At 47.4% G+C, this 26,466-nt stretch overlaps 6 protein-coding genes across 6 annotated transcripts; 4 read left to right on the top strand and 2 right to left on the bottom strand.

Annotated features, from left to right (window-relative positions):
• Positions 1–2,463: 2,463 nt before the first annotated feature.
• On the top strand, positions 2,464–3,821 carry RhiXN_05526 (Retrotransposon-derived protein PEG10; the record flags this gene model as incomplete). The annotated part of the gene is made up of 2 exons (XM_043325342.1): positions 2,464–3,547; positions 3,616–3,821. 2 exons carry the CDS (start codon positions 2,464–2,466, stop codon positions 3,819–3,821), a joined length of 1,290 nt encoding a protein of 429 aa, XP_043180774.1.
• A 239-nt stretch (positions 3,822–4,060) lies between these two features.
• RhiXN_05525 (Retrotransposable element Tf2 protein) lies at positions 4,061–8,569 on the top strand (the record flags this gene model as incomplete). The annotated part of the gene is made up of 3 exons (XM_043325341.1): positions 4,061–7,247; positions 7,833–8,165; positions 8,238–8,569. 3 exons carry the CDS (start codon positions 4,061–4,063, stop codon positions 8,567–8,569), a joined length of 3,852 nt encoding a protein of 1,283 aa, XP_043180773.1.
• Positions 8,570–9,878: 1,309 nt separating this feature from the next.
• Positions 9,879–10,574, top strand: RhiXN_05524 (Retrotransposable element Tf2 protein; the record flags this gene model as incomplete). Its single annotated transcript, XM_043325340.1, has 1 exon — positions 9,879–10,574. The coding sequence occupies one exon, from the start codon at positions 9,879–9,881 to the stop codon at positions 10,572–10,574; it is 696 nt and encodes a 231-aa protein (XP_043180772.1).
• Positions 10,575–11,122: 548 nt separating this feature from the next.
• RhiXN_05523 (uncharacterized protein) lies at positions 11,123–12,272 on the bottom strand (the record flags this gene model as incomplete). The annotated part of the gene is made up of 3 exons (XM_043325339.1): positions 11,123–11,722; positions 11,772–12,110; positions 12,267–12,272. 3 exons carry the CDS (start codon positions 12,270–12,272, stop codon positions 11,123–11,125), a joined length of 945 nt encoding a protein of 314 aa, XP_043180771.1.
• Positions 12,273–16,972: 4,700 nt separating this feature from the next.
• RhiXN_05522 (Vegetative incompatibility protein HET-E-1) lies at positions 16,973–21,832 on the top strand (the record flags this gene model as incomplete). The annotated part of the gene is made up of 6 exons (XM_043325338.1): positions 16,973–17,314; positions 17,377–17,507; positions 17,558–17,696; positions 17,745–17,813; positions 17,861–19,399; positions 19,457–21,832. The coding sequence occupies 6 exons, from the start codon at positions 16,973–16,975 to the stop codon at positions 21,830–21,832; spliced, it is 4,596 nt and encodes a 1,531-aa protein (XP_043180770.1).
• A 4,176-nt stretch (positions 21,833–26,008) lies between these two features.
• On the bottom strand, positions 26,009–26,325 carry RhiXN_05521 (uncharacterized protein; the record flags this gene model as incomplete). The annotated part of the gene is made up of 2 exons (XM_043325337.1): positions 26,009–26,241; positions 26,322–26,325. The coding sequence occupies 2 exons, from the start codon at positions 26,323–26,325 to the stop codon at positions 26,009–26,011; spliced, it is 237 nt and encodes a 78-aa protein (XP_043180769.1).
• Positions 26,326–26,466: the final 141 nt, after the last annotated feature.

Below are 26,466 nucleotides of genomic sequence, written 5' to 3'. Positions count from 1 at the left end.
GCCTTTCTTGTTCACCAAGTCAACATGTTTGTCATCAGACATTGCACCAATGGTCTTGTAGGTGTCATATTTTGATGCCTGAAATTTAGCATCATCTCCCAATAAATGCTGTTGTTGTCTGATATGGGTCCCAAGTTTCTGATAAAGCTAAGTCAGATATAGAGTGCACAGGAATAAATTTTACTCACAGTATTTTTCCTTGACCAAATGTTGTTCCTCAAGTTGAAATCCTTGGCTGGTGAGTCTAAGACTGCTGGCTTTGTGTTGTTGTTGTAGACACAATCAATACCAGGGAATTTATTCCCATTTTCTTGGTTTTAAACAAAGGCAAACGGACAACATTTTTGATCACGTGACTTTGGCGCTTATATCATACGCTAAGCGCCAAGCCACGTCCCCATCCACGCTTACCTCAGCATACGTAGCCACCTCCACCTGATGACATCACTATGACACGTCAGTGACACGTATGCATGAGTAAGGCCAACTGCGGATTGGGGTTCTTATTTGATATGGTTTTGCATATAGATTGTATTTGTAATTAGGTAGCTCTGTAATATATAAGGAGGCCAACCAACCATGGTAACACCCAGGTCAATTACCTCTTGTTGCACTCTACACACTGTACAAGGCCTTACAGCTGGTAAACACTTAGATACACGCCATAAGCATTGTCCTCACTGTACTTAGGTTGTTTGTCAACGCCTTATAGCGTCTAGCCGCCGTAGTTAGTTAGTTTGTTGTTGTAGGTAGACCCCCTTGCTGCCTTACGCGGTTCATACTTAGCTCTATATGGCCACAAGCGCCCACTACCTCAACGCCCCTTAAGGACGTCTAGGACACTAGGTAATCAACCTTACGTTGGTTACAAAACCATTCTGCAACAACCACTAAGCACCAACCACCAAGAAGGTTACCTGTACTAGCACAAGCAAAATCACGTGATTGGACTCCCCTTTCAGCTGGAATAATCAAAGAGCTGTTGGTCCCACGTAGTAGCAAATTGCTATAAGGCAGGCTAACCCTATTGCCCGCATACCACACAGTTGCCGCACCCTTTGCTAGCGGAACCAGACAGCAGATACACCTGCTTGCAGAGACTAGGTACTACATCACGCCTGTCCACAGCTGTGATTAGCTACACTTACTGTTCAATGCTAGGTTGTTTGACGCAGGTTCTTAGCGTATAATGCAATAGAGCGCTCATAAGTCCTGACATAGGCACCTTGGCTGTATAGCCCCATCCCCCGCACTTGCCCACCATTACCTTGCGCACTCCCACTTGCTCTTCCTTGCGGGCCTCTTCCCACGCTGGCCGCTCCTATCCCACACATCCCATGGCAACCCGCTCCCGGCCGCCCTCTTGAACCCGCTCCCTGTTGTAGACACAATCGATACCAGGGAATTTATTCCCATTTTCTCGAATTTAAACAAAGACAAACGGACAACCTTTTCAATCACGTGACTTTGGCGCTTATATCATACACTAAGCGCCAAGCCACGTCCCCTTCCACACTTACTTCAGCACACGTAGCCACCTCCACCTGATGACATCACCATGACACGTCAGTGACACGTATGCATGAGTAAGGCCAACTGCAGAGCAGGGTTCTTATTTGATACAGTATTTGATATGGTACATTTGTAATTAGCTAGCTTGTAGAATATATAAGGAGGCCAACCAACCATGGTAACACCCAGGTCAATTACCTCTTGTTGCATCCCACTCAGTGTACAAGGGCCTTATAGCCCAGTAAATACTTAGTATAGTCACTTAGGTAGCCCACACCGCCTTAAGCGGCTTTGTCATTGTACTTAGATAACCCGTCACCGCCTTAAGCGGTCTGGTTGTCATAGGATAGCTGCTTGTTGCCGTAGTTAGGTTTGTTGTTGCCTTATAGCAACTTTCTCATTGTATGCCCTGGCCACAAGCGCCATCCCCCTCGACGCCCTAACAGACGTCTAGGACACTAGGTAATCAACCTTAAGTTGGTTGCAAACCGTGCCCACCAAGCACAATCACTCAGACCCAACAAACAAGAAGGCCCCCTGTACTAGCACAAGGGAAATCACCTGATTGGGCTTGCCTTTTGCTATCAATAATCAAACTAGCGTTGGCCCCAGGTAGTACCAAATTGCTATAAGGCAGACAGGTTCTAATTGTCCGCATACCCACGGTCACCGCACCCTTTGTCAGCGGAACTAGTCAGCAGATCCACCCGCTTGCAGAAAACCTGTTCCACATCACGCCCGTACACGGCAGTTGATTGGTCAATAGGGACTGTCCAATGCTAGGCGGTTGATGCAAGTTCTTAGCGCCAGAACAAAAAAGCAACCCATAAGTCCTGTTATAGGCACCATTTCCCCTACTCGCCCACCATTACATCACGCACCCCCTCTTGCGCTTCCTCCCGCGCCTCCCAACACGCCACTTCCCACCAAGGCCACTCATATCCCCATGAGATGGCAACCCGTTCCCGGAGCACCGCTTGTCCCCAATCCCCTCTTGATCAAGGAGAGTTGGGACCCACTCTTCAGGCAACCGCCAATGAGTCAGGGAGCCTCAAACCAGAGGTCTACGGGGAAATATCCCTCAGCCGCGCAATCTCCCTCCTCCTGGGATTGCAAAACCAAGTCATCCGGCTCAAGCAAGAACTCAAGGAAATCAAGGAAGTCAACCAGGAAGCCCAAGACTGGATGGGAGCAGTTGACCAAACCCTCACTCGCATTGAGGCTAGCAATGGGCCCCAACCCCACACACCAGAAGACCGGAAACCACCGGCAATTGAAGCCACGCCCAGGCCCCTATCCAAAGCCAACCCTCTTCCAGCGCCTAGTGCGCCCCTCATTGCCTGGGCCAACCCCACCAAGCCCCCCATCACCTTTGCCCAACCAACTCCTGTCCGGGCCCCCCCAAGAGTCCAAACTCCCGCTCCACCTTTGCCTATCAGGCTCCGCTCCCCCGTTGCCCCTCAGCCAGCGGCTCCAGTAGCCGCATACCAAGCCCCCGTCAAGGTAGATCACCCCAATGCTTACACGGGGAAAATTGGGAATGAGTCACAACAATGGCTCACAAGAATGATGGCATGGGTCCGCCTCAACCAGCGCATGTTCCCAACGGATCAGGAGGTACTTTTGTTCCTTCTAATGAACATGAAGGATACAGCAGGGGCATGGGCACACCCCCACCTTGACCAACTAGGGTCCCACAGGGCCATCATCCAAACAGTTGAGGACTTCAGGAGGGAATTCCTGGCTGCATTTGGGAACCCGGACGCTACAAGGGCTGCAGAGCGGCAAATCACCCACCTTACTCAGACAGGCACCTGCGCTGAGTACATCACAAAATTCAGGACCATTGCCATGGACCTGGATTGGAACAACGCCGCCCTCCGTGGGCAATTCGCACAAGGCCTCCACTGGGAAGTTAGCCGCCTCATTGCCACCCGTGAACAACGCCCAACCACCCTCCTTGAGCTGCAAAATGCAGCTCTGGTCATTGATAACGCCCTCCAAGAGGAGCGCGCCAGCCACCTGCCTAAGGGTAGTAAGCCTGGAACCTCTTCCTCCACCCCCAGTAGGGGGCGAGTACCGGCCAACAGGCCACAAGACCAGGGCGCCTCTCCAGCAATCCCAACTTTGTCTCTGAGGAGGAACAAAACCACCGCCGGGCTGAAGGCCTATGTATCAAGTGCGGCAAATCGGGCCACAAGTTTGCGGAATGCCGCACCGGCTGGAAAGCCACGCCTAAGGAGGAAAGTGCCAAGAAAGAAGTCGCCAAGGTTGGCAAAGAGTCTGAACCCAAATCAGGAAAAGACTAAGGGTACCTGCTGCCGCGCGCAAGGACCCCAAGGACTCTGGCTGTATAGAAATATGTAATATATCAAGTAGCTCAAATAGAATCTCCCCGCTCTTCACCATTTCTATTACACCAGAGAAACAAGCGGAAAACCTAGAAGTCCTGATAGATTCAGGCGCCACCTCCTCATTTTTACACCCCTGTACAGCGGAACTACTCTGTCTCCCTCTAATAGACCTCCCGTACCCCCGTACTGTTACCATGCTTGATGGGTCAAGCCCCCAGGCTGGCAAGATCTGGAAGAAGGCATTCCTAACCTTCTCCCTTGATGGCAAGAAAATGACCAAGACTTTCCTTATATGTAACACAGGGTCTCACGCCGCCATCCTGGGATTGAAGTGGTTGGGCGCCCACAACCCGGAAATTGATTGGAATATGCGCACTCTCACCTTCCCCCACGCACCACCTGAGCATGTAGCCATTGCCAAGGAAGAGGAAGCCGACCAAGAACCCCTTGAAGGAGTACCCTCCAAATACCACCAATATGCAAAGGTATTTGGAGAGGAAGAATTCAACAAGCTCCCCCCTCACCGGCACTACAATATTGGCATTGAGCTTACGGAAGAAGGCCCCTTGAACTCACCCTTATACAGTATGACCAATGCCGAGTCTACCACACTCAAAGACTGGCTCAGGGACAAGCTCAAGGCTGGGAAGATCCAACCCAGCAAATTGTCAATTAGCTCTCCCGTAATGTTTGTCCCCAAAAAGGATGGTTCCTGCCGTTTGGTTGTTGACTATTGTTGTTTGAATAACCGGACCAAGAAAAACGTCTACCCATTACCCTGTCCAGATGACCTCATGGCCCAGCTCCGCAGTGCCAAGGTGTTCACTAAGCTAGACCTAAGGTGGGGTTACAACAACGTCTGTGTTAAGGAAGGGGACAAATGGAAAACTGCCTTCCGCACCAAGTATGGTCTGTACAAGTCCCTGGTCATGACATTCGGCCTGACAAACGCCCCTGCCGCCTTCCAGCACTTCATGAACAAACTGTTCAAGGACTTACTGGATGTATGCGTCATCATCTACCTCGATGATATCCTAATCTACTCTAAGGATGACGCAACTCACACAAAACACGTCCATGAGGTTCTGAGGCGGCTAATGGAGAATCAACTTTTTTGCAAGGCATCCAAGTGTACATTCCATGTCACCTCTGTGGAATACCTGGGAATCATTGTTTTGGACAAGGGATTTAGCCTGGATAAGCTCAAGATTCAGGCCGTGCAAGAATGGCCAACCCCAACCAAAGTCAAGGAGGTTCAGTCCTTCCTGGGATTTGCCAATTTCCTACAACGGTTTGTGGCCAATTTTAGTCACATGGCGCGACCCCTACACAACCTAGTCAAAAAGGACACGCCCTGGAAATGGGACGCAAGGGAGCAGGAAGCATTCCAAGGACTAAAAGATGCCATCACAAACGCCCCTGTACTACACCACGCCAATCCTACAAAGCCTTACTTCCTCAAAACAGACGCATCCGGCGCGGCCCTGGGGTCCATACTCAGTCAACGGCAAGAAGACGGACGCCTACACCCACTAGGATTTCTGTCAGAATCATTTAAAGGTGCCAAACAGAACTACAACACCCATGACAAGGAACTCCTGGCTATCATCCAATCATTTGAGTACTGGCGCATCTTCTTAGAAGGAACCTTACACCCTATTACTGTGTTTACGGACCACTGCAACCTGGAATATTGGAAGGAGTCCCGCACCTTCAACCAACGCCATGCACAATGGCATTTACTCCTTGCTGGTTATAATTTCCAGATAGTCTACCGCCCAGGGAAACAGTTGGGAAAACCGGATGCCCTCTCCTGCCGCTTGGATCATGCCAATGTCCCTCCTGCCAATCAAACAATGCTCCCAGATCCTGTATTCGCTAACATAGCCCAAGTAATCCCTGAAAAAGAGCTCCAGCGACAGATCAAGGCTGCCCTGGATCAAGACAAGTCTCTGGAGGAGATATTACAGTTCCTCCAGAACAAATCCAAGGCACCACCCTCAATCAAACAAGCCTTTAAGGACTATGAGATGGAGGCCGGATTACTGTTCTACCAAGGGCAAATTGTGGTACCTGATGTAGGCACCCTGAGGATGGATTTGCTTTGCATTTTCCACAACAGTCCATTGGCTGGTCACCCAGGCAGGCAACAAACTCTGGAATTGGTATCACGTAACTACTACTGGCCGGGCATCCGCGCAGATACATATTGGCACGTAGACTCCTGTGAAACCTGCCAAAGGATCAGAAAGCCCAAGTATGCCTCCATTCCCCCGCAACCGCTCAAGCTACCATCCAGACCCTGGCAACATGTCTCCTATGACATGATTGTAGACCTGCCAAGGGACGGGAATAACAACTCCATACTGGTCATAATAGACAGTTTCACAAAATACAGAATCTTTGTCAAATGTTCCAAGAAGCTCAAAGCACCCAAGCTAGCGGAACTGTTCCTGGAACACGTGTGGAAACGTCATGGAATGCCGGAAAAGACAATATCGGACAGGGGCAGAGTCTTCAACAACAAGTTCCTACAAGCGCTGTACAAACGATTAGGCATTGACCCACACTTTTCCTCAGCGTACCACCCACAAAGCAACGGACAAACAGAACAAGTGAACCCCTCTATTGAACACTTCCTAAGGGCTTACTCCGGCATCAATCAACGGGACTGGACAAGGTGGCTCCCAATGGCGGAATTTGCATACAACAACGCCGTACATAGCAGTACTGGGAAAACCCCGTTCAAAGCCTTATACGGATGGGAGCCTTCCCTGACCCTGTCCAACGTACCAACGGATGTCCCGGAAGCCAATGATCTAGCTCAGACAATGGAAGCCCAGTGGAGAGAAGTGGAAGCTGCACTCCAGCAATCCAAGACAAAAATGACCGCCGGAGAGGAAGGAAGCCCAACCGTGTTTGAAGTAGGGGAAGAAGTATGGCTCAACGCCAGAAACGTTAACCTGAAAACCTTGAGCCCCAAACTGACGGAACAACGTTTGGGACCATTCAAAGTCTCCGAGAAAATCTCCAACCATGCTTACCAACTCAAACTCCCTTCGACTATGCGCATCCACAATGTCTTCTACGTGGGACTATTGTCAAAAGTCAAAAGAGATGACAAACGCGCCTTTGAAAAACGTCCCCCTCCAGTCACCGTGGATGGGGAAGAAGAATACAAGGTTGAAGGGATCACGGACATGGAAGAAAGGAACGGGAAATGGTTCTTTAGGGTAAAATGGAAGGGCTATGGATCAGAGGAGAACACCTGGGAACCAAGGGAAAACCTCAAAAACGCCGAAAAAATCCTAAAAAATTTTGAGAAAGAAATGAAAAAGAAGGCCCTTGGCGCTGCCAAGGCCCTTAGAGGGGGGCAGTGTCGTAGACACGATCGATACCAGGGAATTTATTCCCATTTTCTCGAATTTAAACAAAGACAAACGGACAACCTTTTCAATCACGTGACTTTGGCGCTTATATCATACACTAAGCGCCAAGCCACGTCCCCTTCCGCACTTACTTCAGCACACGTAGCCACCTCCACCTGATGACATCACTATGACACGTCAGTGACACATATGCATGAGTAAGGCCAACTGCAGAGCGGGGTTCTTATTTGATACAGTATTTGATATGGTACATTTGTAATTAGCTAGCTTGTAGAATATATAAGGAGGCCAACCAACCATGGTAACACCCAGGTCAATTACCTCTTGTTGCATCCCACTCAGTGTACAAGGGCCTTATAGCCCAGTAAATACTTAGTATAGTCACTTAGGTAGCCCACACCGCCTTAAGCGGCTTTGTCATTGTACTTAGATAACCCGTCACCGCCTTAAGCGGTCTGGTTGTTGTAGGATAGCTGCTCGTTGCCGTAGTTAGGTTTGTTGTCGCCTTATAGCAACTTTCTCATTGTATGCCCTGGCCACAAGCGCCATCCCCCTTGACGCCCTAATGGACGTCTAGGACACTCCCCTATTGATCAAGGGGACATGGGACCCTTCCTTCCGTCAGCCACCCCTGTCAAGCTTGGGGAAGTATCCCTTGAGCGCGTCACACGCCTCCTCCTTGGCCTCCTTGGCCAAGTCAAACGCCTCAAACAGGAAATTGGGGAAATCAAAGAAGCAGGGATTGAGACCTGCACCAACGTCAAAAACATATCCCAAACCATCAATGTTGTCAAGGATGGGCTTAGAAGCCTCCAACTTAAGGGGCCCACAACACCCAAAGATACCAAGCCCCCAATTGTGGAAGCAACGCCACGCCCCCTACCAAAGACCAACCCTGCTGGATCGTCTAGTAGGGCCCCCTTCTGGGCAGAGCCATCCAAAGGGGCTTCCATCTTTGCCCAACCAACCCCTATTTGAGCAGTGCCCCCGCAAGGCCCATCTCCCCCTCTATCTCCGCGTCTCCAATCCCCAATCAGAGCCTCTGCCCCTCCACCTCCACCTCCAGTTGCCGCCTATCCTGCCCCAGTCAAAGTAGACCACCCAGATGCCTACACAGGCAAGATTGGGAGTGAAGCCAAGCAATGGCTCACAAGGATGCTGGCTTGGACCCGGTTGAACGCCCAAATGTTCCCCACGGATCAGGAGGTTCTATCCTTCCTCCTGATGAATATGAAGGATGCTGCCGGGGCCTGGGCCCATCCTCACCTTGATCAGCTTGGTTCTCACAAAGCAACAGACAAACGGAACAAGTAAACCCCTCTATTGAACATTTCCTAAGGGCTTACTCCAGTATCAATCAGAGGGACTGTGTTGTAAATTGGGGGAAAAGAGGTTGAGACTCTGGTGCTGAGCAGAGTCTGTGTTGGAAGATTTCCCAATTTCCAAGCTAAGTAAAGAAGTAGCTTCTTTAGGGTTCTCTGGGTCTAGCTATCTTGAATACAATCAACTACAGATATATCTTTTCTCAGTGTAAAGTGTCTTAGTAAGTATTTCTGTAAGAGCAAGAGTACTGGCTCAGGTTCCCTTTGGCAGAGATAGTTATGTAAGTTTCACTCCTAGTTGCAGGAACTAACTGGTTACTTAGTATATATCCTTCTTTAAGGATGATTGCCTTCTGTTCACTTAACCTAAGAACTCTGTATCAGGTCTACAACCTTTCCACACTATGGGTACTTGGGAGATCCACTTATACAAGTTTAAGTTATTTGAAATCTTGAGGCACAAAATATCACACAATTGAGGGGGGCAAGCCCAAACCCAAGAGTGACAGTCAACAGTAACAGTGAGTGGTAAGAGTGAAGGGTGGGTGCCCTCCAAGGGTATGCAAGAGTCCCCTTTTATACCCTAGAGTGGCAAGGTTACTGAGTCATTCACCTAGTCAGAGTATGAGTATGACTTGCTTAGGACTGTGCTTCCTAAGACTTTGATTGGTGGGTGGGAAGGCACAGATATGACTAGGATGGAATGTGACTGCTCTTGGGTTGAACTGCAATTAGTTAAAAATAGAAACATCTAAATACATGACTCAGTCTATCAAGAAATGCTTGGCAGCCAATGAGCACTTAGAGTGAGTCATTAGTGTGAGTCATTCTGGTGGCAAGCAGAATGACTCATAAGCAGGATTCGCAGTGCCACTAGAAATTACTAGATAAGGAGAACCTTAGTAATCTCATGAGAGGTATGACTCAACTAAGCTAGGAATAAGGTTCATTTCCCCAGTTAGAGCTAGTCATGTGATGAGCTAGATGTAAAGATACAAATATAATGATTAGTAAGGTACTTGAGCCACATAGATAGAATCTTGTGAAGCTAATATCTCCATGAGATCTTATCGTATGAGCACGTGACAGGCAGCGTTAGAACGAGCGGAAGAAGCTCTATTGAACGATATGTAACACATACAGTCAATATGAGCGTTACAAAGAGTAATGACAGGAATAATGGAAAATAGGAGTCAAATGGCCATTAAATCAGAAAGTCAGATATATACAGATTATTGTGGATGGTGAGCTGTGAATGCAAAATTGTGTGATACATAACAGACTGGACAAGATGGCTCCCAATGGCAGAATTTGCATACAACAACGCCGTACATAGCAGTACTGGGAAAACTCCGTTCAAAGCCTTATATGGATGGGAACCTTCCCTGACTCTGTCTAACGTACCAACAGATGTCCCAGAGGCCAATGAGCTGGCTCAAACAATGGAAGCCCAGTGGAAAGAAGTGGAAGCAGCACTCCGGCAATCTAAGACAAGAATGACTGCCAGAAAAGAAGGAAGCCCAACCACGTTCAAAATAGGAGAGGAAGTATGGCTCAATGCCAAGAATGTTAACCTCAAAACCTTGAGTCCCAAACTATTGGAACAACGCTTGGGACCCTTCAAGGTTTCTGAGAGGATCTCCAACCGCGCGTACTGGCTTGAGCTTCCCCCAACTATGCGCATCCATGATGTTTTCTACGTGGGACTATTGTCAAAAGTCAAAAAAGATGACAAGCGTGCCTTCAAGAATCACCCTCCTCCAGTCACCATGGACGGGGAAGAGGAATACAAAGTAGAAGGGATAACGGACATGGAAGAAAGGGACGGAAAATGGTTCTTCAGAGTCAAATGGAAGGGCTATGGACCAGAAGAAAACACGTGGGAGCCCCAAGAAAACCTCAAAAATGCAGGGAAAATTTTGAAAAAGTATGAAGAAGAGATGAGAAAGAAGGCCCTTGGCGCTGCCAAGGCCCTTAGAGGGGGGGCAGTGTTGTAGACACAATTGATACCAGGGAATTTATTCCCATTTTCTTGGTTTTAAACAAAGGCAAACAGACAACATTTTTGATCACGTGACTTCGGCGCTTATATCATACGCTAAGCGCCAAGCCACGTCCCCATACACACTTACCTCAGCATACGTAGCCACCTCCACCTGATGACATCACTATGACACGTCAGTGACACATATGCATGAGTAAGGCCAACTGCGGATTGGGGTTCTTATTTGATATGGTTTTGCATATAGATTGTATTTGTAATTAGGTAGCTCTGTAATATATAAGGAGGCCAACCAACCATGGTAACACCCAGGTCAATTACCTCTTGTTGCACTCTACACACTGTACAAGGCCTTACAGCCGGTAAACACTTAGATACACGCCATAAGCGTTGTCCTCACTGTACTTAGGTTGTTTGTCAACGCCTTATAGCGTCTAGCCGCCGTAGTTAGTTAGTTTGTTGTTGTAGGTAGACCCCCTTGCTGCCTTACGCAGTTCATACTTAGCTCTATACGGCCACAAGCGCCCACTACCTCAACGCCCCTTAAGGACGTCTAGGACAGTTGTGAGGAGCCCTGTCAAGCATTGGGAGGTCCACTACCCCACCAGCCTGAGCTGGAATTTGAAGCAGGCTAGGATTGCCTAAAGGTGCGCCATCATATCCAGGATTATCATATACCTGATCACCAGGTCTGACGTTCACTGTATCTTTGGTTGGTAGTTCTGCTCTGTTGATGCTACCCTCTGGCGCATCAAGTCCCTCCCTGCATTGCTTTATCCCAACAACCTGCTGTTTCTTCTTGCCATAGTATTGCATAACCTGCTGCTTGATAGCCAAATACCGCTTTGAGCATTGGGAGGATACTACCCTCTGGTTCAGAATGCTTGAAGGTAAGTCAAGGTGTCCTGTAAGTCCAGGCCCCTTTGTAATCAAATGATCAACCCAGGCATTGAACATAGGCTGGTTCACTGGTGAGTTGTACAGCTTGTCCCACTTGAATTGATGCAACAGCTTCTTAACCCTGCCTTTGTTTTGAGATGGCCATTCCATATGAGACTTTGACACTTGAGGATATTGACTGTGTTCCTTTGGACTGAATTTCTTCACCCCATACAAGGTTGCAAGAGATTTGTTCATGATTTCCTATTGAAAGGTAAGCTTCCAAGTGTTCTTGCAAGACTAAATGATTTACCGTTAATTTACAGGAGTCCTCTATGCTCAATGCTTCAACATTGCCAACAATGAGCTCTGACACTGTGGATGCACCTCCTAGATTGCTGGTTTGAACCCCCTGCAACTTCAGATACGTAGAGAGTAGGCTCTGAAGATGGTTGGTCTGAGATTGAGTGGCATTTAACTGAAGGGCAAATTCCTTGCATTCTTTCTTTGACTCTTCATCTTGGCTTTGAAGTTCAATAATTGTGAGTTGCTGGGTCTCAATCTCACGTTCAGCGGTCTTCAAATGTGAGTTGACCAATGAAAACTCCTTGGTTACAATTGCATTGCGTTGACAAACGTGCAGGGTTAGGTCCTTAGAGGGTGCCCCATCAGTAGGGGGCCAATGCTCCCCGGTCCTTTGCTCTTTGTACTGGGGAGCGCCGCAGGCCCCGGTGCCGGCATTGGTAATTCAGGCATATATTAGGTATGCTGCTTGGAGGGCGTCTCGATAGTTTTCCGCATGATGAACTGACATAGGAGTTTGATCTAGTATCAACGGACATCAAAAGCGGATAAAGCAAGTCTAAGGTACGCACAATAACGTTTAAACACTTAAATATATGCTGATCTTGTTATAGTAGAGACTATTGTATATGTACGATTTGAGGATTGTGTAGGCGCTGTTGTGCTGGAAGCAAACAAAGGGTGTCGCACTTAGCTATAGGGGTAATTCAACAAAAATGTATTTACAATGGTCTATTCATCTATTGTACATGAGACACCATCCGGCCGGCAGAATCCCAATATGGCAAATATACAATCAATACAAGAGAGTAAGCGCTCAACCTCACGTGCACGGTTATTTCACGAATCGAAAACACTCGGAATAGGAACCGTTTCGCCGTCATTTTCTATATTTTGCAAATTCGAGCAAACAATCAGAAAACGACCGGCAAACAAGATGTTTTCCGTTCGTTTTCACACCATCAAAATCTGTGGCTCCACGCAGTGAATTAATATGTCTAATGAAACGTAAGCCGGTGGCGGTGCCACATATGGGTCTTGCCGCGCGCGCCTCAAATCCTTTTGCTTGGAGCGACATTGCCTAACAATTGAAGACTTCATGAGGAGGACAAACGAAGTATGGACTCAGATGAAATATCAGAGTCATAGGTCATTTTTTTGCATTGGTGGTACCACTTCACTCTTGCGTAACGGAGTTACTCCGGACGTGGTTAAAGAGCTCGGCAGATGGTTGTCCAACTCGTTTCATATCTACTGGAGATATATACCCGAGATCTTCACGCAGCATGTAGAACTCTTGCATATTCCCGAGACTGCTCCCAACACCATTACTGGGAGCAGTGGCAGCCAAGCGCGCCGTCCCCTCGTTGTGCCCCCTCGTCACGATGGGTGGAACTTGTTGAGAGACACACAAAGTAGTCGACGCAGAGGGGCAAAATGTATTCAAAGTAGGACAAAAATTTTAAGTACAGGGGGGAGAAGTCTTTGGAAGATCTCTTCCGGTCCTGTACAGTACATGCAGAATAGACGCCGAATACACGATATTCCAACAGAACTAACGCTAGGGGCGACCTGCATATAGACCTTATTAGCTCTTCACTGATGTCTTGCCCACCTCCACATTGTGAGCATCCCAGTCACACGTGGCCGGCAGTTGTCTTGCGTCCTCGGGCTTCTTAGGGTGGGTTCTGCTTGCGTCTCGATGTCCTGTCTCTCATCAGCACACTCTGTGCCGGATCCCTCCCCTCTCCCCCACCGATCTCTGACGATACTCATGTATGCACGCTATTATATATATACCTCCATACCAGTAATATACTGAGCATACACGGAGCAACAAGAGCCTAAGAGCCTAGTATGTGTGATATATCACTCGTATGCATACGCAGGGTAGAGCCGCACTTAACAAAGAAGCCAATGCATTTATTGAGCCATCCGACGCCGACTATTCGCCGTAACACTCCTAAAAATAAGCACATACCGGAGCACGTTTTAAGATTGATACCACCAATGGTGTGACAGCTGTCTGTTGGTTCCCGGCGTTCAGGAGAGCACTTGAACCAGTTTAAAGATACCTATCGAACTACCAGATAAACGGCACAAAATAGCAGAATCTGAGAGAGTTATAATAGGCATGATTCATTATAGTAAGTTATATATCAAGTATCAAACATACATATGGAATGTGTGCAATAATTTAGCTTTTAATCCTCCAAGCCTACGTACAGCGAGTGTTATGAGACTATAGCTTTGTGTTAAGTATGTAAGGTTGTAGTGGGAGCAGGTAGTCGTTGAGCCAGCCGTGGACTAAAAGAGGGAACACATTGAAATGAAACACGGTAGTCAGACATGTCAAGGTTGTCAACATTGCCTTTTTGCCTTGATGTCGCAAATGTGACTGGGCCCTTGAAGATGAAGGCCAGCTCAAGTTAACAATGTTTCTGCTGGTCGAAATTCACAATCACCCAATACGGTCAGTAAAGTGTGGGCACGTGAGCCGCAGCGTGCGGAACCATTCCATACTGTAATCTCTGAAAGGTGTGCTGAGCGTGGGGAGTCAGACTGCCCTGGCGCTTTTCAGCACCCACCTGCCATCCCTAAATTTCTGCCGCCTATTTAACATTCTTATTCATTTATATATTACCCATATCATATATCCGTTCCTATCACATCCATCCATGTGCGGTTCTCTGCCGCCTTCGATTCGGACGGTTGCAGTCTTGGGTGGTCCGGCCAACGCCCCCCCCCTCTTGTACCGCGCACAGAACGCACATAGTATACATGGCGAACGAAACATAGGTTAAGTGTCTTTTTTAGGCCAATTTATTGATAGCTATCAAACAAAAGGTTGTAGCTGAGAACAAGCATAGTTTACGGGTGCCATGAATTTACGTGAGGCGTGCTCAGTGCCGGGAGCAACGCCCCTCGGTAATACTTATTATTTCACTAAAGTAGCTGGAATTGTTCAGAAAAGTCGCAATGTAGCTAATTCGAACTATAACTGACATACCCTGTATAATTCAACACCCATTAGGCTGTCAGTTCTAAACGGCTTGAATTAGCATGAATTCGCAAGGTATGTAACTTGTTTCAGCTAAATTACTCAGGGTTATCCGGGTACGCCTTGAGCTTTTTGCCGATGCGCCACCATTCATATGATTGAAAAATGTAACTTATGTATATGCTGCTATAACTATATGTATCTTGCTAACGCGTTGAGCTCGGATCTTGATTTTTTACGATTGTAGAAATAAGTGAATAAGATGTATATATCAATGTTATAACAATTGTAGACACACGATCAAAGGGAGTGGTAGTAAGCAGTATGAGAGAAGTGAAGATACCGGGCTTGAACAAGCCCCGTTTTATACCCTTGGAGGCTGTAGTCTGGAGCCTGCGGAGGGCCATAAGCCAAGACTTATGCGCAGGGTTTGAGGGCGCTTAGCATTTCAGACCACGTGATCGCGACTGTTCCCAAGCCGCCTACGATATACTACGTGCATTCGGCTTACTGGCACGCTTATAGTTATTTTCGTCCCACCCTCCGTCCCTCTTCCAATATTGCTCTTTCCGTTTTTACATATACAAAGGGCATGCTTGCACACTAACGTATCCTCTTAGGCTACCCCCCTCTCTCTCCCACCACCACCCTCCTTCCTGCCGTCAGGGATGGCCATCTGGCCCGCGAGTCATGCTCACGTCTCGGTGCCCCCAGATTCATCCTGGCGCTATTTTTTTTTTTCTGTTTCATATTTAAGGAGCTACATCCATCCTGGCGCTACGCGCCGGATCACTCATCCCTCCTGGTTCCTGACGGCCACGGTTCATCGTGTATTCGTTACATTCGTATACAAATAAATTCTCCTTCTATTTAAACATAACTCCTCTAGCCCCCACTGGAGCCTAAGTTAATATTCTCGTCGAGTCTTTATATGAGGGCTACACGTCCTACTATGCATAATGCGCATATATCGTACGACTTGATCTCTTACGACTCACTAACCCGATTACAGTCCACGGGATATACTAGAATTCTCTAGTAAATACATGATATCTCTATGACGATGAGATGATACTGCGTATACAAGGCTGTCTATTGATGCAGGGTACATGCGCATTATACACATTAAGGAATGAGATCCAAGTGCGGGAGTAAACAGTACGATACGAATAGAGATGAGACAATATATAGTATGGGTACGGAACATACATATACGTGGACATGTGAGCCGCAGCGCGCGGAGGCATCACATGGAATACTTGACCGAGGGAGTCCCGATCACGTGAGTCGGCCAGCACCATTCCATACTGCGATCTCGGAATGGTGTACCGAGCGTGGGGACTCAGACTGCACTCGCGTTTTTCAACACCCGCCCAGCATCTCTTTATTTTCTGCCGCATATTTCACACTTTTCTTCACGTTTTACTTGTTTGTTTATTACTCATATTATTACACATTTATTCATAACATATTCATCCATGTGCGGTTCTTTGCCACCCCAAGCCTTCGATCCGGACGGTCACAGTCTTGGGTGACCCGGCCAACGCCCCTAGGCCGCCTACGGGTGGCCACGGGCTTCCCCTCTTGTACCGCGCACAGAACCCACACATAGCTCACAGCAGCTGAAGCATAGGTTAAGTATATCTCATATGAGATCAGCTACTTACTTTAACACACATAACTATATACTCGTGTGTCTCCACAAGATCCAATACATGAATTATGGAAAGCTGAGGTAAATGCCATTGCCTTTGGAGATCTCCAACTGGGCGACTTGTATCTAGGGCACTTCCGGAGGGCCTTGGAACGCCCTGGAGAACTCCAAAATCAAACAGTCCTTTCATAGAAGCAGACGATTTTCTTGAGAGGCACATTGACTTAGTATACCTGGCAAATGATTTACTGTCCTGCAGGTTTGAGCATCGCGCTTCAGACCCTGTGAGCGACTTGGCAGAAGCAAGGTGACTGGTTTGGTGCGTGTGGCATTGGCATCCCAGTCCCCGTAACACCTCGGCGGATACATTTACACAAGATGCATTAAGGATAACCTAATCGAGCATGTCAATCTAAAGTCGCCTTTCTTAATCTCGGGCGCTAACCAGCTTCAGTTCACGTGATGACCGGTAGGGCATGGGCAAACAAGATCCACTCAAACAATTTATAGTCTCGACGTCCATACGCATGGGTGATATTAACTATATAATAGCAAAATGCCCTTGATTGCCTCACTGAAAGATACACTTGCCCAGGCAAGATACAAACTGAAGAGACGCCTTGGTATGGAGGCAGCACACCTCCATAGACCTATTGTCGCCTCAGACTTTTTTTCAGCGTCGGAGTCTCAGTCCATACAACTCAACAAAACCGCATCTAATCCTGCAGATAGACCTGCCCCTGAATCGGAGCATAACACAGCCAGCGTAATTAACACTCCGTCGGAGAACTTGACCCTAGTCGGGTCTCTTCTTGTAGAACTAGAGTCAAGTGTTGAAGCATGTGGCCCACTCAAGTCAGCGATCAGCGGACTCAGAGCATGTGTTGATATATACAAGGTATGTATCACTCCTCAGAACAAATGCCGAAATTTCCAATGTGTACGCTAAGCCTCGGTCAGAGTGCATGCAAGGAACCTAAAGAATACGACCAACTGGAGCGCAAGCTCAGAGCCATACTCGCGGACCTTGCTGTCCACATCAAACAGCCAATAGGACTTGAAATGACTGACTGCGTCAAGCGGATTCAAAGGTGTGCTTGTTTCTGTGCATTCGTCACACCTCCACTGACCAAACTTACAGTGATATTGCGGAAGAGGCCAACAAGGTCTCCGTCAAACAGGCTAGTGCGACAGGAATACGGCTTCTGCAAGCCCTGGAAGGCCCGGAGGGTATCAACGAATGCTACCGCCGGATTGATAGCCACCTGCAGCGATTGATGGTAGGTCATGACGGTACATTAGCCAGCATTTTGACAGTTTCCTTTCAGCTGAACACGAACATAAGCACCCTCAAGGTTGTCAACGAGCAATCGATGACAACCCACGAGCACACATTGGTACGTACGGGCACTCTATGGCAGACTCAAACTCATACCAGACGCAGAGCGCACGGCTGGACAGGATGTGTCCAAGCATGTCTGCGGTCTACAAGTCATCCGAGTCAATCGACGTCCAAAGGAGGGGATGTACCCCAGGGACTATAAGACGCCAGATCGAGCTATTGCTCGAGTGGGCAAACACGCCCGACACCGGCAGAACCTGCTGGATGAACGGGATGGCTGGCACAGGCAAGACAACCATCGCATACAGCGTATGTGTTGAGCTCGAGAAGACCAGCCGACTGGGTGCTAGCTTTTTTTGCTCGCGAACAATACCAGAGTGTCGAAAGGTCAAGTATATCATTCCCTCGATCTCATACCAGATTGCTCGGTTCTCTGCTCCGTTTCGATATGCGCTGGCCAAGGTGCTAGAACTCGACCGTGACGTCCACACTGAAACATTGAAGGCCCAATACCAGAAGCTCATCGTCGACCCGTTGGTGGAAGTGCAGAGGTCTATGCCGACTGACTTTATCGTAGTTATCGATGCGCTGGACGAATGCGATAATGAGAACAGCGTTGGCCAGATACTGGACTTGCTTATTGCATCAGCTCCTACCCTTCCGGTTCGGTTCCTAATATCCAGTCGGCCAGAGAACGAGATTACGCACAGGATCACAGGACGATATGACGGAGAGGACGAAGCTCGGCTGGTCCTGCATAACCTACAAGAAGACGCTGTCAAGGATGATATCGAGCTATATATGCGTGATGAACTCAAGGATATTATACTAACTGAGGCACAGTGGACCGACATTCTAGAGCGCTGCGGCACCCTGTTCATCTACGCATCGACCACCTGTCATTTTATCAGGCAGGAGTATAAAGTAGATGCGGCCAGTGAAGCAGTGAACACCATTACCAATTCACCCTATATGCCGATAGCGGGGGATAACCCCATCGACAGCCTATACCTCACAATCCTAAAGACTGTATTCGAGAAATCAGATATGAGCAAAGAGAGCGCGGAGAAAATGAAACACATACTCGACACGGTTATATGTGCACTCGAGCCGATAACCCTGGACGCAATCGCAGATCTACTCGGACTGAAGAGTGTCAAACAGGTGTATCGACTGCTGCAGCCGCTGCGGTCAGTACTGAACGTTCCGAGAGATACTGGTGCAGTCACTACCCTACACGCATCGTTTCCTGACTTTATGTTCTCCCCAACCCGATCTGTTGACTTTTACTGTGACCGAACAACGCGACACGCGAAACTAGTTGAAGCCTGCTTGAGGGCGATTGATCAGGCCGAGCCGAAGATGAATATTTGTAGACTGCCATCATCTCACTTATTGGATAATGAAGTGGAAGACCTAAAAGCACGAGTCGCTTGGGCTATCTCACCTGGGCTGGCATACGCATGCCGATACTGGTCGGCGCACCTGGACTGCAGTGAACACAGCCCAAAACTACTGGGCGCGGTCCGTAACTTTTTCGTAACAAAGCTGCTTCTGTGGATGGAGGTCTCAAACCTAACCAACGCGATGCAGTATGGTATGGGCACAAAGACAATCGAGTCTGCAGAGAGATGGTGTGCGGTAAGTGATAGTCACAAACACAAGAGGCTGTGAAGAGTAAGACCAAATGATTTACAGAAAAACGGCGCGCCTGAGGCCGTAACGCAGATAGCCCACGACGCATGGCAGTTTGTATCCGTGTTTGCCAACCACCCTGTATGCCAAAGCACGCCTCACATATACATTTCGATGCTTCCGTTCTGGCCTCGCTCAAGACCCATATCCCTCGCATACATGCCAAGGACGTCTGATTTGGTCCGGCCGACAGGGACGGCAATCGGCAGGCGACAGTTGGCACTTATGGCTACCTGGAAGGTGTCGAATGAAGCAGTGGGGTCGATCAGTCTGTCAGATAACGAAAATCGACTTATGGCACCTACCGATGCCGGGATCGACATGCTGGATACGACGACAGGCGAGAGTGTACACAGCCTCACCGACGAGCGCGCGCAGGATGTATGGCTGATCGTCATGTCACCTGACGATACTCAGGTGGCCTTTGCTAAGGATGGGGGTATCTTATACCTGTGGGATACTGGAAGCAATGGAGCCATTTCAACGCCGCTTCCAGAAGATGTTTCAGGTGTCCTGTCGATCGCATTCTCCGTCGATGGGTCTCGCGTCGCATGTGGCCTGAGGAGTGGGGACGTGTACGTCTACCCACCGCGACATACAACCCGCAGTCATAGAATACTCAGGGGTCATACGAATCAGGTCAGGTCGGTCGCATTTTCTCCCAACGGCTCGCACCTTGCATCCGGATCAGCCGACAAGACTATCCGAGTGTGGAACATACAAACAGGCGGACAAGCCGTTCGAGTCTTAAAGGGTCATACCGATTGGGTGCGCTCAGTGTGCTACAGCACTGATGGCTTACACCTTGCTTCTGCCTCCGACGATAGGACTATTCGGTTATGGGACCCACGAACAGGGAAAACCGTGCTGGAACCACTCATAGGTCACTCCTCCGTAGTGCTGTCCATTACCTTCTCACCCAACGGCAAATTACTTGCCTCTGGATCCGCAGATAGAACTATTCGAGTATACGATGCAGTAACTGGTCGGGTCGCCCTTGGGCCACTCAAAGGACACACAAGATGGGTCAACGGGGTGAAGTTCTCTCATGATGGCACTCGCCTGTTCTCATGCTCGTCTGACGGGACTGTACGCATATGGAATGTGCAAAATGTCGATACCAACGCTGGCCTAATGGCCACTCCCGGTTCCACCTCTTCTACCTGGTCTATTCGATACGCCCATAGTGGAAAGCGAATCGTGTCTGGCTCACAGGATGGAACAATACATGTGTGGAACACCGAGACGGGTGAGCTGGTGCTCGGGCCCCTGCGCGGCCACAAAGCGGCGGTTGCGTGCGTTGACTACTCATCGGACGATCAATACATTGCGTCTGCTTCATATGACAGCACGCTGCACATTTGGGATGCACACGTCGGCAAGGACATACACGGACCAATGCGCGGCCATAGCAGGACAGTAAATTGTGTACGATTCTTACCACACGGCTTGGCGATCGTCTCAGGGTCGGATGACGGCACTGTCCGAATGTGGGACGTCAGCACTGGACAGCAACTGGCGCTGCTTCTCGAAGCACACAGCCGGATCTTCTCAGTTGCGGTATCTCCCAACGGGCAACACGTACTTTGCGGCTCAGAAAATGGCGCGATACAACTGGTGGACCGACATGGCGACAGGGCACTGGACAAGACAATCAACGGCCATAACGACTGGGTTCGCTCAATGGAGTTCTCTGACGGAATGCATTTTGTGTCAGGGTCGCATGACCATTCGGTGCGAATATGGGATGGGCAGACAGGGAGGCAGCTGGTTGTTTGTGGCGAGCGCGACTGGGCCCATGATAATCTGGTGCTCTCTGTATCGATCTCCCTGGACGGTCTCTATGTAGCATCGAGTTCCGACGATCGCACTGTGCGTGTGTGGGATGGGCAGACCGGCAAGTTGACACTCGGTCCTCTGAGAGGACACACTGATTGGGTGCGATGTGTCCAGTTCTCTCCCGACGGTTCACATGTGGCATCGTGTTCAGATGACGGCACAATCCAGTTCTGGGATGTGTCGGGCTGCAAGGCAGAGTCACTGGAGCATGGGTCGACGAATGCAGGTATGGGTCTTCCTGGTTTGTGTATCACTGGCTCGATGGCTGATAAGGCTTTAATAGACATAAAGGGGGCAATCTCTGATGGTAGTGGTGAGAAAGCTCTTGAGAGGTGGATATTCGATGAGGATGGATGGATAATGGAGTCGCAGAAAGGACGAGTAGTATGGGTGCCATCTGAGCTACGTGCTTGCCTCCTTTGCCCCCTAGAAGATCTCAGGATTGCTGTTGCAGGGTTTCTGAGGTTAGAGCTCGAAGGATCAAAGGTAGGGCAGGCGTGGGCGGGGTGTTATCATCCATGGAGCAAACGTATTCATTAAGCATTGTCCACTACCAACAGTTAGATCATTGTTTATATACTCCTCAATAAATGTCTTGATACAATACCAGTGGTCTGCAGTGCCAAATGAAATGAGCATGTGGTGTGTGACTTGAATAAAGTAACCTGGCAAGTAATATGACTTACCTTCATCATTCTATGGCTGTCTGAATATCTAACTGAGATATGTTCACAGAAAAATAGAATCCATGGCTTGAAGACAAGCAGAGACAAGCTAGGTATGTGGACTCAAAAGGGCACTAGCTGGATCTTGCTAGGACTCTGCATGTAATGTGCAATTTTTCTACATCTAGAAATTCACTGTGTGTCTGCACTTTTGCTGTGTATCCAAAAGCTATAAATAATCCAGCCCTAGGGGTTGAATGCCCAAGAATATGTACCCTTCTGTACATCAGGAAAAAATTCCAAAGGTAATTCAAACTAAATCAGGGCTTATAGTAGATTTAGCCAGCTCTTCCTAAATAAGCAAGGTACCTTACCTTCCTCTCCTAAATTAGCTTGATTTGGCAACCATGATATTAAACTGGAAATCCAACTAGAGCTCCAAATTAGCAACTTTTAGCTCAATTAGTTCATTATGTGTTTTAGACTCATTACAATGTAGTATTAACAAAACATTAAATCATTATATTATGTGTGTTGTATTGTACATGAGTGATTTAGATACAAGTATTTCAGGATTTGTGCCATGTTTTCAACACAAATTGTAGTTGCTGAGGCGCCTACAATTCTGGCGCTGCGGGATCGTGCTATATATCGGTCAATAGCCTCAGTTCAAGGCTATTGATCGAGCTACTGTGCATCCCCGTAGCTCCAAGGACAAACGTGCTACTGTGGTTACAATTTTATGCTTCCATTCAGTATAGAATCTTGGTTTGAGTACCACCAGGACAGGAGTGCCAAAGACTATAACATTGTACTCACCACATGGTCCAACCCAGTGCTGAGGGTGATTGTGTTGTATAGTCCTGTCAATAGAACACCAAACACAGTAACATGTATGACCAATATATTTGGTAGTACTCACCCCTTTTGGCTTGCCTTTGATTTTCAAGCAAAGTTTATGTTGGATGTGGGTAGTGGGCAAGGGCATCCCTGAAATTTAGCAGAGCATCAAATATTTTCCAAACAAGTCATTTGCATAGCCAAAGCTCTGAACAATAGGAGACTATTGTGAGCACCTGGGGGGTTGAACTTGGTTGATATGGTTGTTGCATATTGACAATCATACCCTAGCATGTGACTATTGATACCTGTTGACATGGGCTTAGGGGGTCAAAGTGTTGGTGCTTAACTAGACTTGGTGAAAATCTTGTGCAGCACCCAAGGCAATCCAGCCAGCCCTAAAGTGCCAGAGTGTTAAGAGTTGTGCAAGTACAGGAGAAATAAAGAGTTACTATACACAAAGTGTATATGGAAGTAAGTAAGAACTAGTATTAATAATGAGAATATGTGCACAGAATATATGCAGAATGTATGCTAGGTTTATCAGAAATAAACAACTCCTAACAAATAGTCTAGCAACTGTTAATTCCAGGTGGTCATTTATGTATAGTACCTTGGACTAATGTTGCTTAAACCTAAGTGACCAAGGGTGTTATGGATATGACATTTCTCCATTAATCTGTATTTATTTTATTAATTACCCAAGTAATACTATAGTAAATAATATGAGATAAAGATGCAAACTAAGGTTTTCTAGGCCACTCTTTCCAATTGTAACCTTTGTAAAATCTCTAAGTCTCAGGAATACCTTCAATGTGCAACATCCCCTGCATATATGCTGTTTTCTTACTCATTTGAATATGTATATATTCAGCTGGGTAGATAAACAGTATGTTGTATACCAACTGTAAGGTTGGGTACATGCTAGTGGATGGGTGCTTAAGGCTGTACTACTACAGTAACAATCTAACTATGTAAGGCTATACTACTGATTTAACCACTTAAGGTGGCAAGAGTCTACTGAGTGGCAATGGGTAGGGGCCTAAGGCCTGGAGGTGTGATGCTAGTAGCTTCTGGTGAGTGAAATATACATCTGAGGGTCCAGCTATGTCATAACCCATATCTGGAAAGGTTATTACCATATATATCCACTGTCAAAGATATATATAGTATATGTGATGCACAGTGATATATGAATAATATATATTGCTGGGGGATGTTGCACTCCCCCTGCCCCCCTAGCTGCGGGCCAATGTTAAGGGAGCCCGTGGGCAAGGTCTGAATAAATATTATTATAGAAGAGATTATGTCATCCCCCCCCACCTCAAATCCATAGTAGTTTAGTATAGTATCTGATAAAGGACTGGAGGGGGGAGGTCATGTGACCCTGGTGGACTGTCAGTCTCTAAGTCATGAGCCCTTAGAGTAATGACAGTTCTGACTGCATATATGTGAGTATATGCGGCCTTCTAAAGACTGTGGAATATCCTATTAGTAGGTGGCTTGGTCAGGAGACATGCCAGCAAAGGCATGGGTCATGACAAGCTACTTAGCTGGCTACTGGAAACCTGTCTAGGATGTGAGACAAGGTAAAATCAACTTGGGGTCCCCAAGCAATTTTCCTGCTGTTTATACATGCAAGGATACTAAATACATGTGGTCTGTGTGTGTGAATAGAAGCCTACATGTGAAAGAGAAGTGTGCTGCAGGCTGCGCAGAAGCATGGATTTATCCTAAGCACCCTTGGCATGGCATCTTGGAGTAGCATCTTGGCATATATAAGCACCAAGGTCATGTGATCAAAAAACAAAAGATATCAGGTCCGTAAAAAATACTAAAAATAACAGAAAAAATGTGCAAGTCCAGTGGTATATGTTTCAGGGGTGTAACACAGTAGCAAGCAATATTTTCCTTGCTTGTAGTATCTACTATGCAAGATTCCATTTTGTGGCTACACACATAAATAGTCAGGGTCCCCCCTCTTCCATAGGCAAGTGCTCCAGAACTTATCCAGCCATTAAGCACTGTTACACCCTAACAAAATATACTGTCCTAGATGTTGTATGGGACAACAAAGGGGGTTGGCACTTGAGGCCAGGTACAGGTAGAGAGGAGCTGCTTAAGGCATTGGTAACTGTCATAGACACACATATACCAAGGACATTTATTCTGATTTTCTCAAATTTAAACAAAGTCAAACAGACAACATTTTCAATCACATGACATTGGCACTTATATCATATGCTGAGTGCCAAGCCACATCCCCATCTGTGCTTACCTCATCATACATAGCCACCTCCACCTGATGACATCAACTATGACATGTCAGTGACACATATGCATGAGTAAGGCCAACTGCAGAGTGGGGTTCTTATTTCACATGTAACACCTCTTTTCTCACACACCTGTATTTGTAATTAGCTAGTACCTAGAATATATAAGGAGGCCAACCAACCATGGTAACACCCAGGTCAATTACCTCTTATTGCATCCACACACTGTACAAGGGCCTTACACCCAGTAAATTACTTAGTTACATGCCTTAAGCATTGTTCCCATTGTACTTAGGTAGCTCATTGGTGCCATACAGCATCTTGTCACCATAGTATAGCTGGTTGTTGTTGTAGGTAGCTTGCTTGTTGCCTTAAGCAACTCTTACTTAGATTTATCTGGCTGCAAGTGCCTGCCCCCTTGACATCCTTACAGACGTCTAGGACAGTAACTATTGTATGGCATCTACTAACTACACTACAGCAACAAGCATGCTTAAGGTGGCAAAGACAAGGCTGAGTACAACAAGAAGACTGCTTAAGGTGGTGGTGAGCTATTTGACTTAGTAATTACTGGGATGTATGGCCCTTGTACACTGAGTGGATGCAACAAGAGGTAATCAACCTGGGTATGACCATGGTCAATTGCCCTCCTTATATATTCTAAAGCTAGGCTAATTACAAAATAGAAGATATCAAATACCACATAAAATAAGAACCCTGCTCTGACTGCAGCCTTACTCATGCATACATGTCACCTATGTGTCATGGTGATGTTGTTGAGGTGGAGGTGGCTACATTTGCTGACTAAGCATGGAGGGGGATGTGGCAAGGCGCTTAGGGTATGACATAAGCACCAAAGTCACATGATTGAAAATGTTGTCTGTTTGAGTTTGTTTAAATTTGAGAAAATGGGAATAATTCCCTGGTGTCAAGTGTGTCTACAACACTGCTCCCCCCTTAAGGGCCTTGGCAGCACCAAGGGCCTTCTTCTTCATTTGCTCTTTGTACTTCTTCAAAAGTTTCCCTGCATTTTTCAAGTTTTCCCAAGGTTCCCAAGGTTCCCAGGTATTCTCTTCTGATCTGTAGCCCTTCCATTTGACCCTGAAGAACCACTTCCCATTTCTCTCTTCTGCATCAGTGATGTCTTCTACCTTGTATTCTTCTTCTCTGTCTATGGTGATGTTACACCCTCTTGACTTATACCATTGGATTTGGACAATTGTTCTCCTATTTTTACTATTTTTTATGGACTCATTATTGTCCTAGACGTCTGTAAGGACGTTGAGGGCGCGGGCGCTTGTGGCCGTGTGACTAATACAGTGAACCGCTTAAGGCGGCGGTGAGGTACCCTACGACGACGGACTAGCTAACTATGATGACCACGCGCTGTAAGGCG

This window comes from Rhizoctonia solani, chromosome 6 (assembly GCF_016906535.1).
Source record: "Rhizoctonia solani chromosome 6, complete sequence".
NCBI classification, from domain to species: domain Eukaryota; kingdom Fungi; phylum Basidiomycota; class Agaricomycetes; order Cantharellales; family Ceratobasidiaceae; genus Rhizoctonia; species Rhizoctonia solani.
This window is presented reverse-complemented; position numbering and strand designations above follow the sequence as displayed.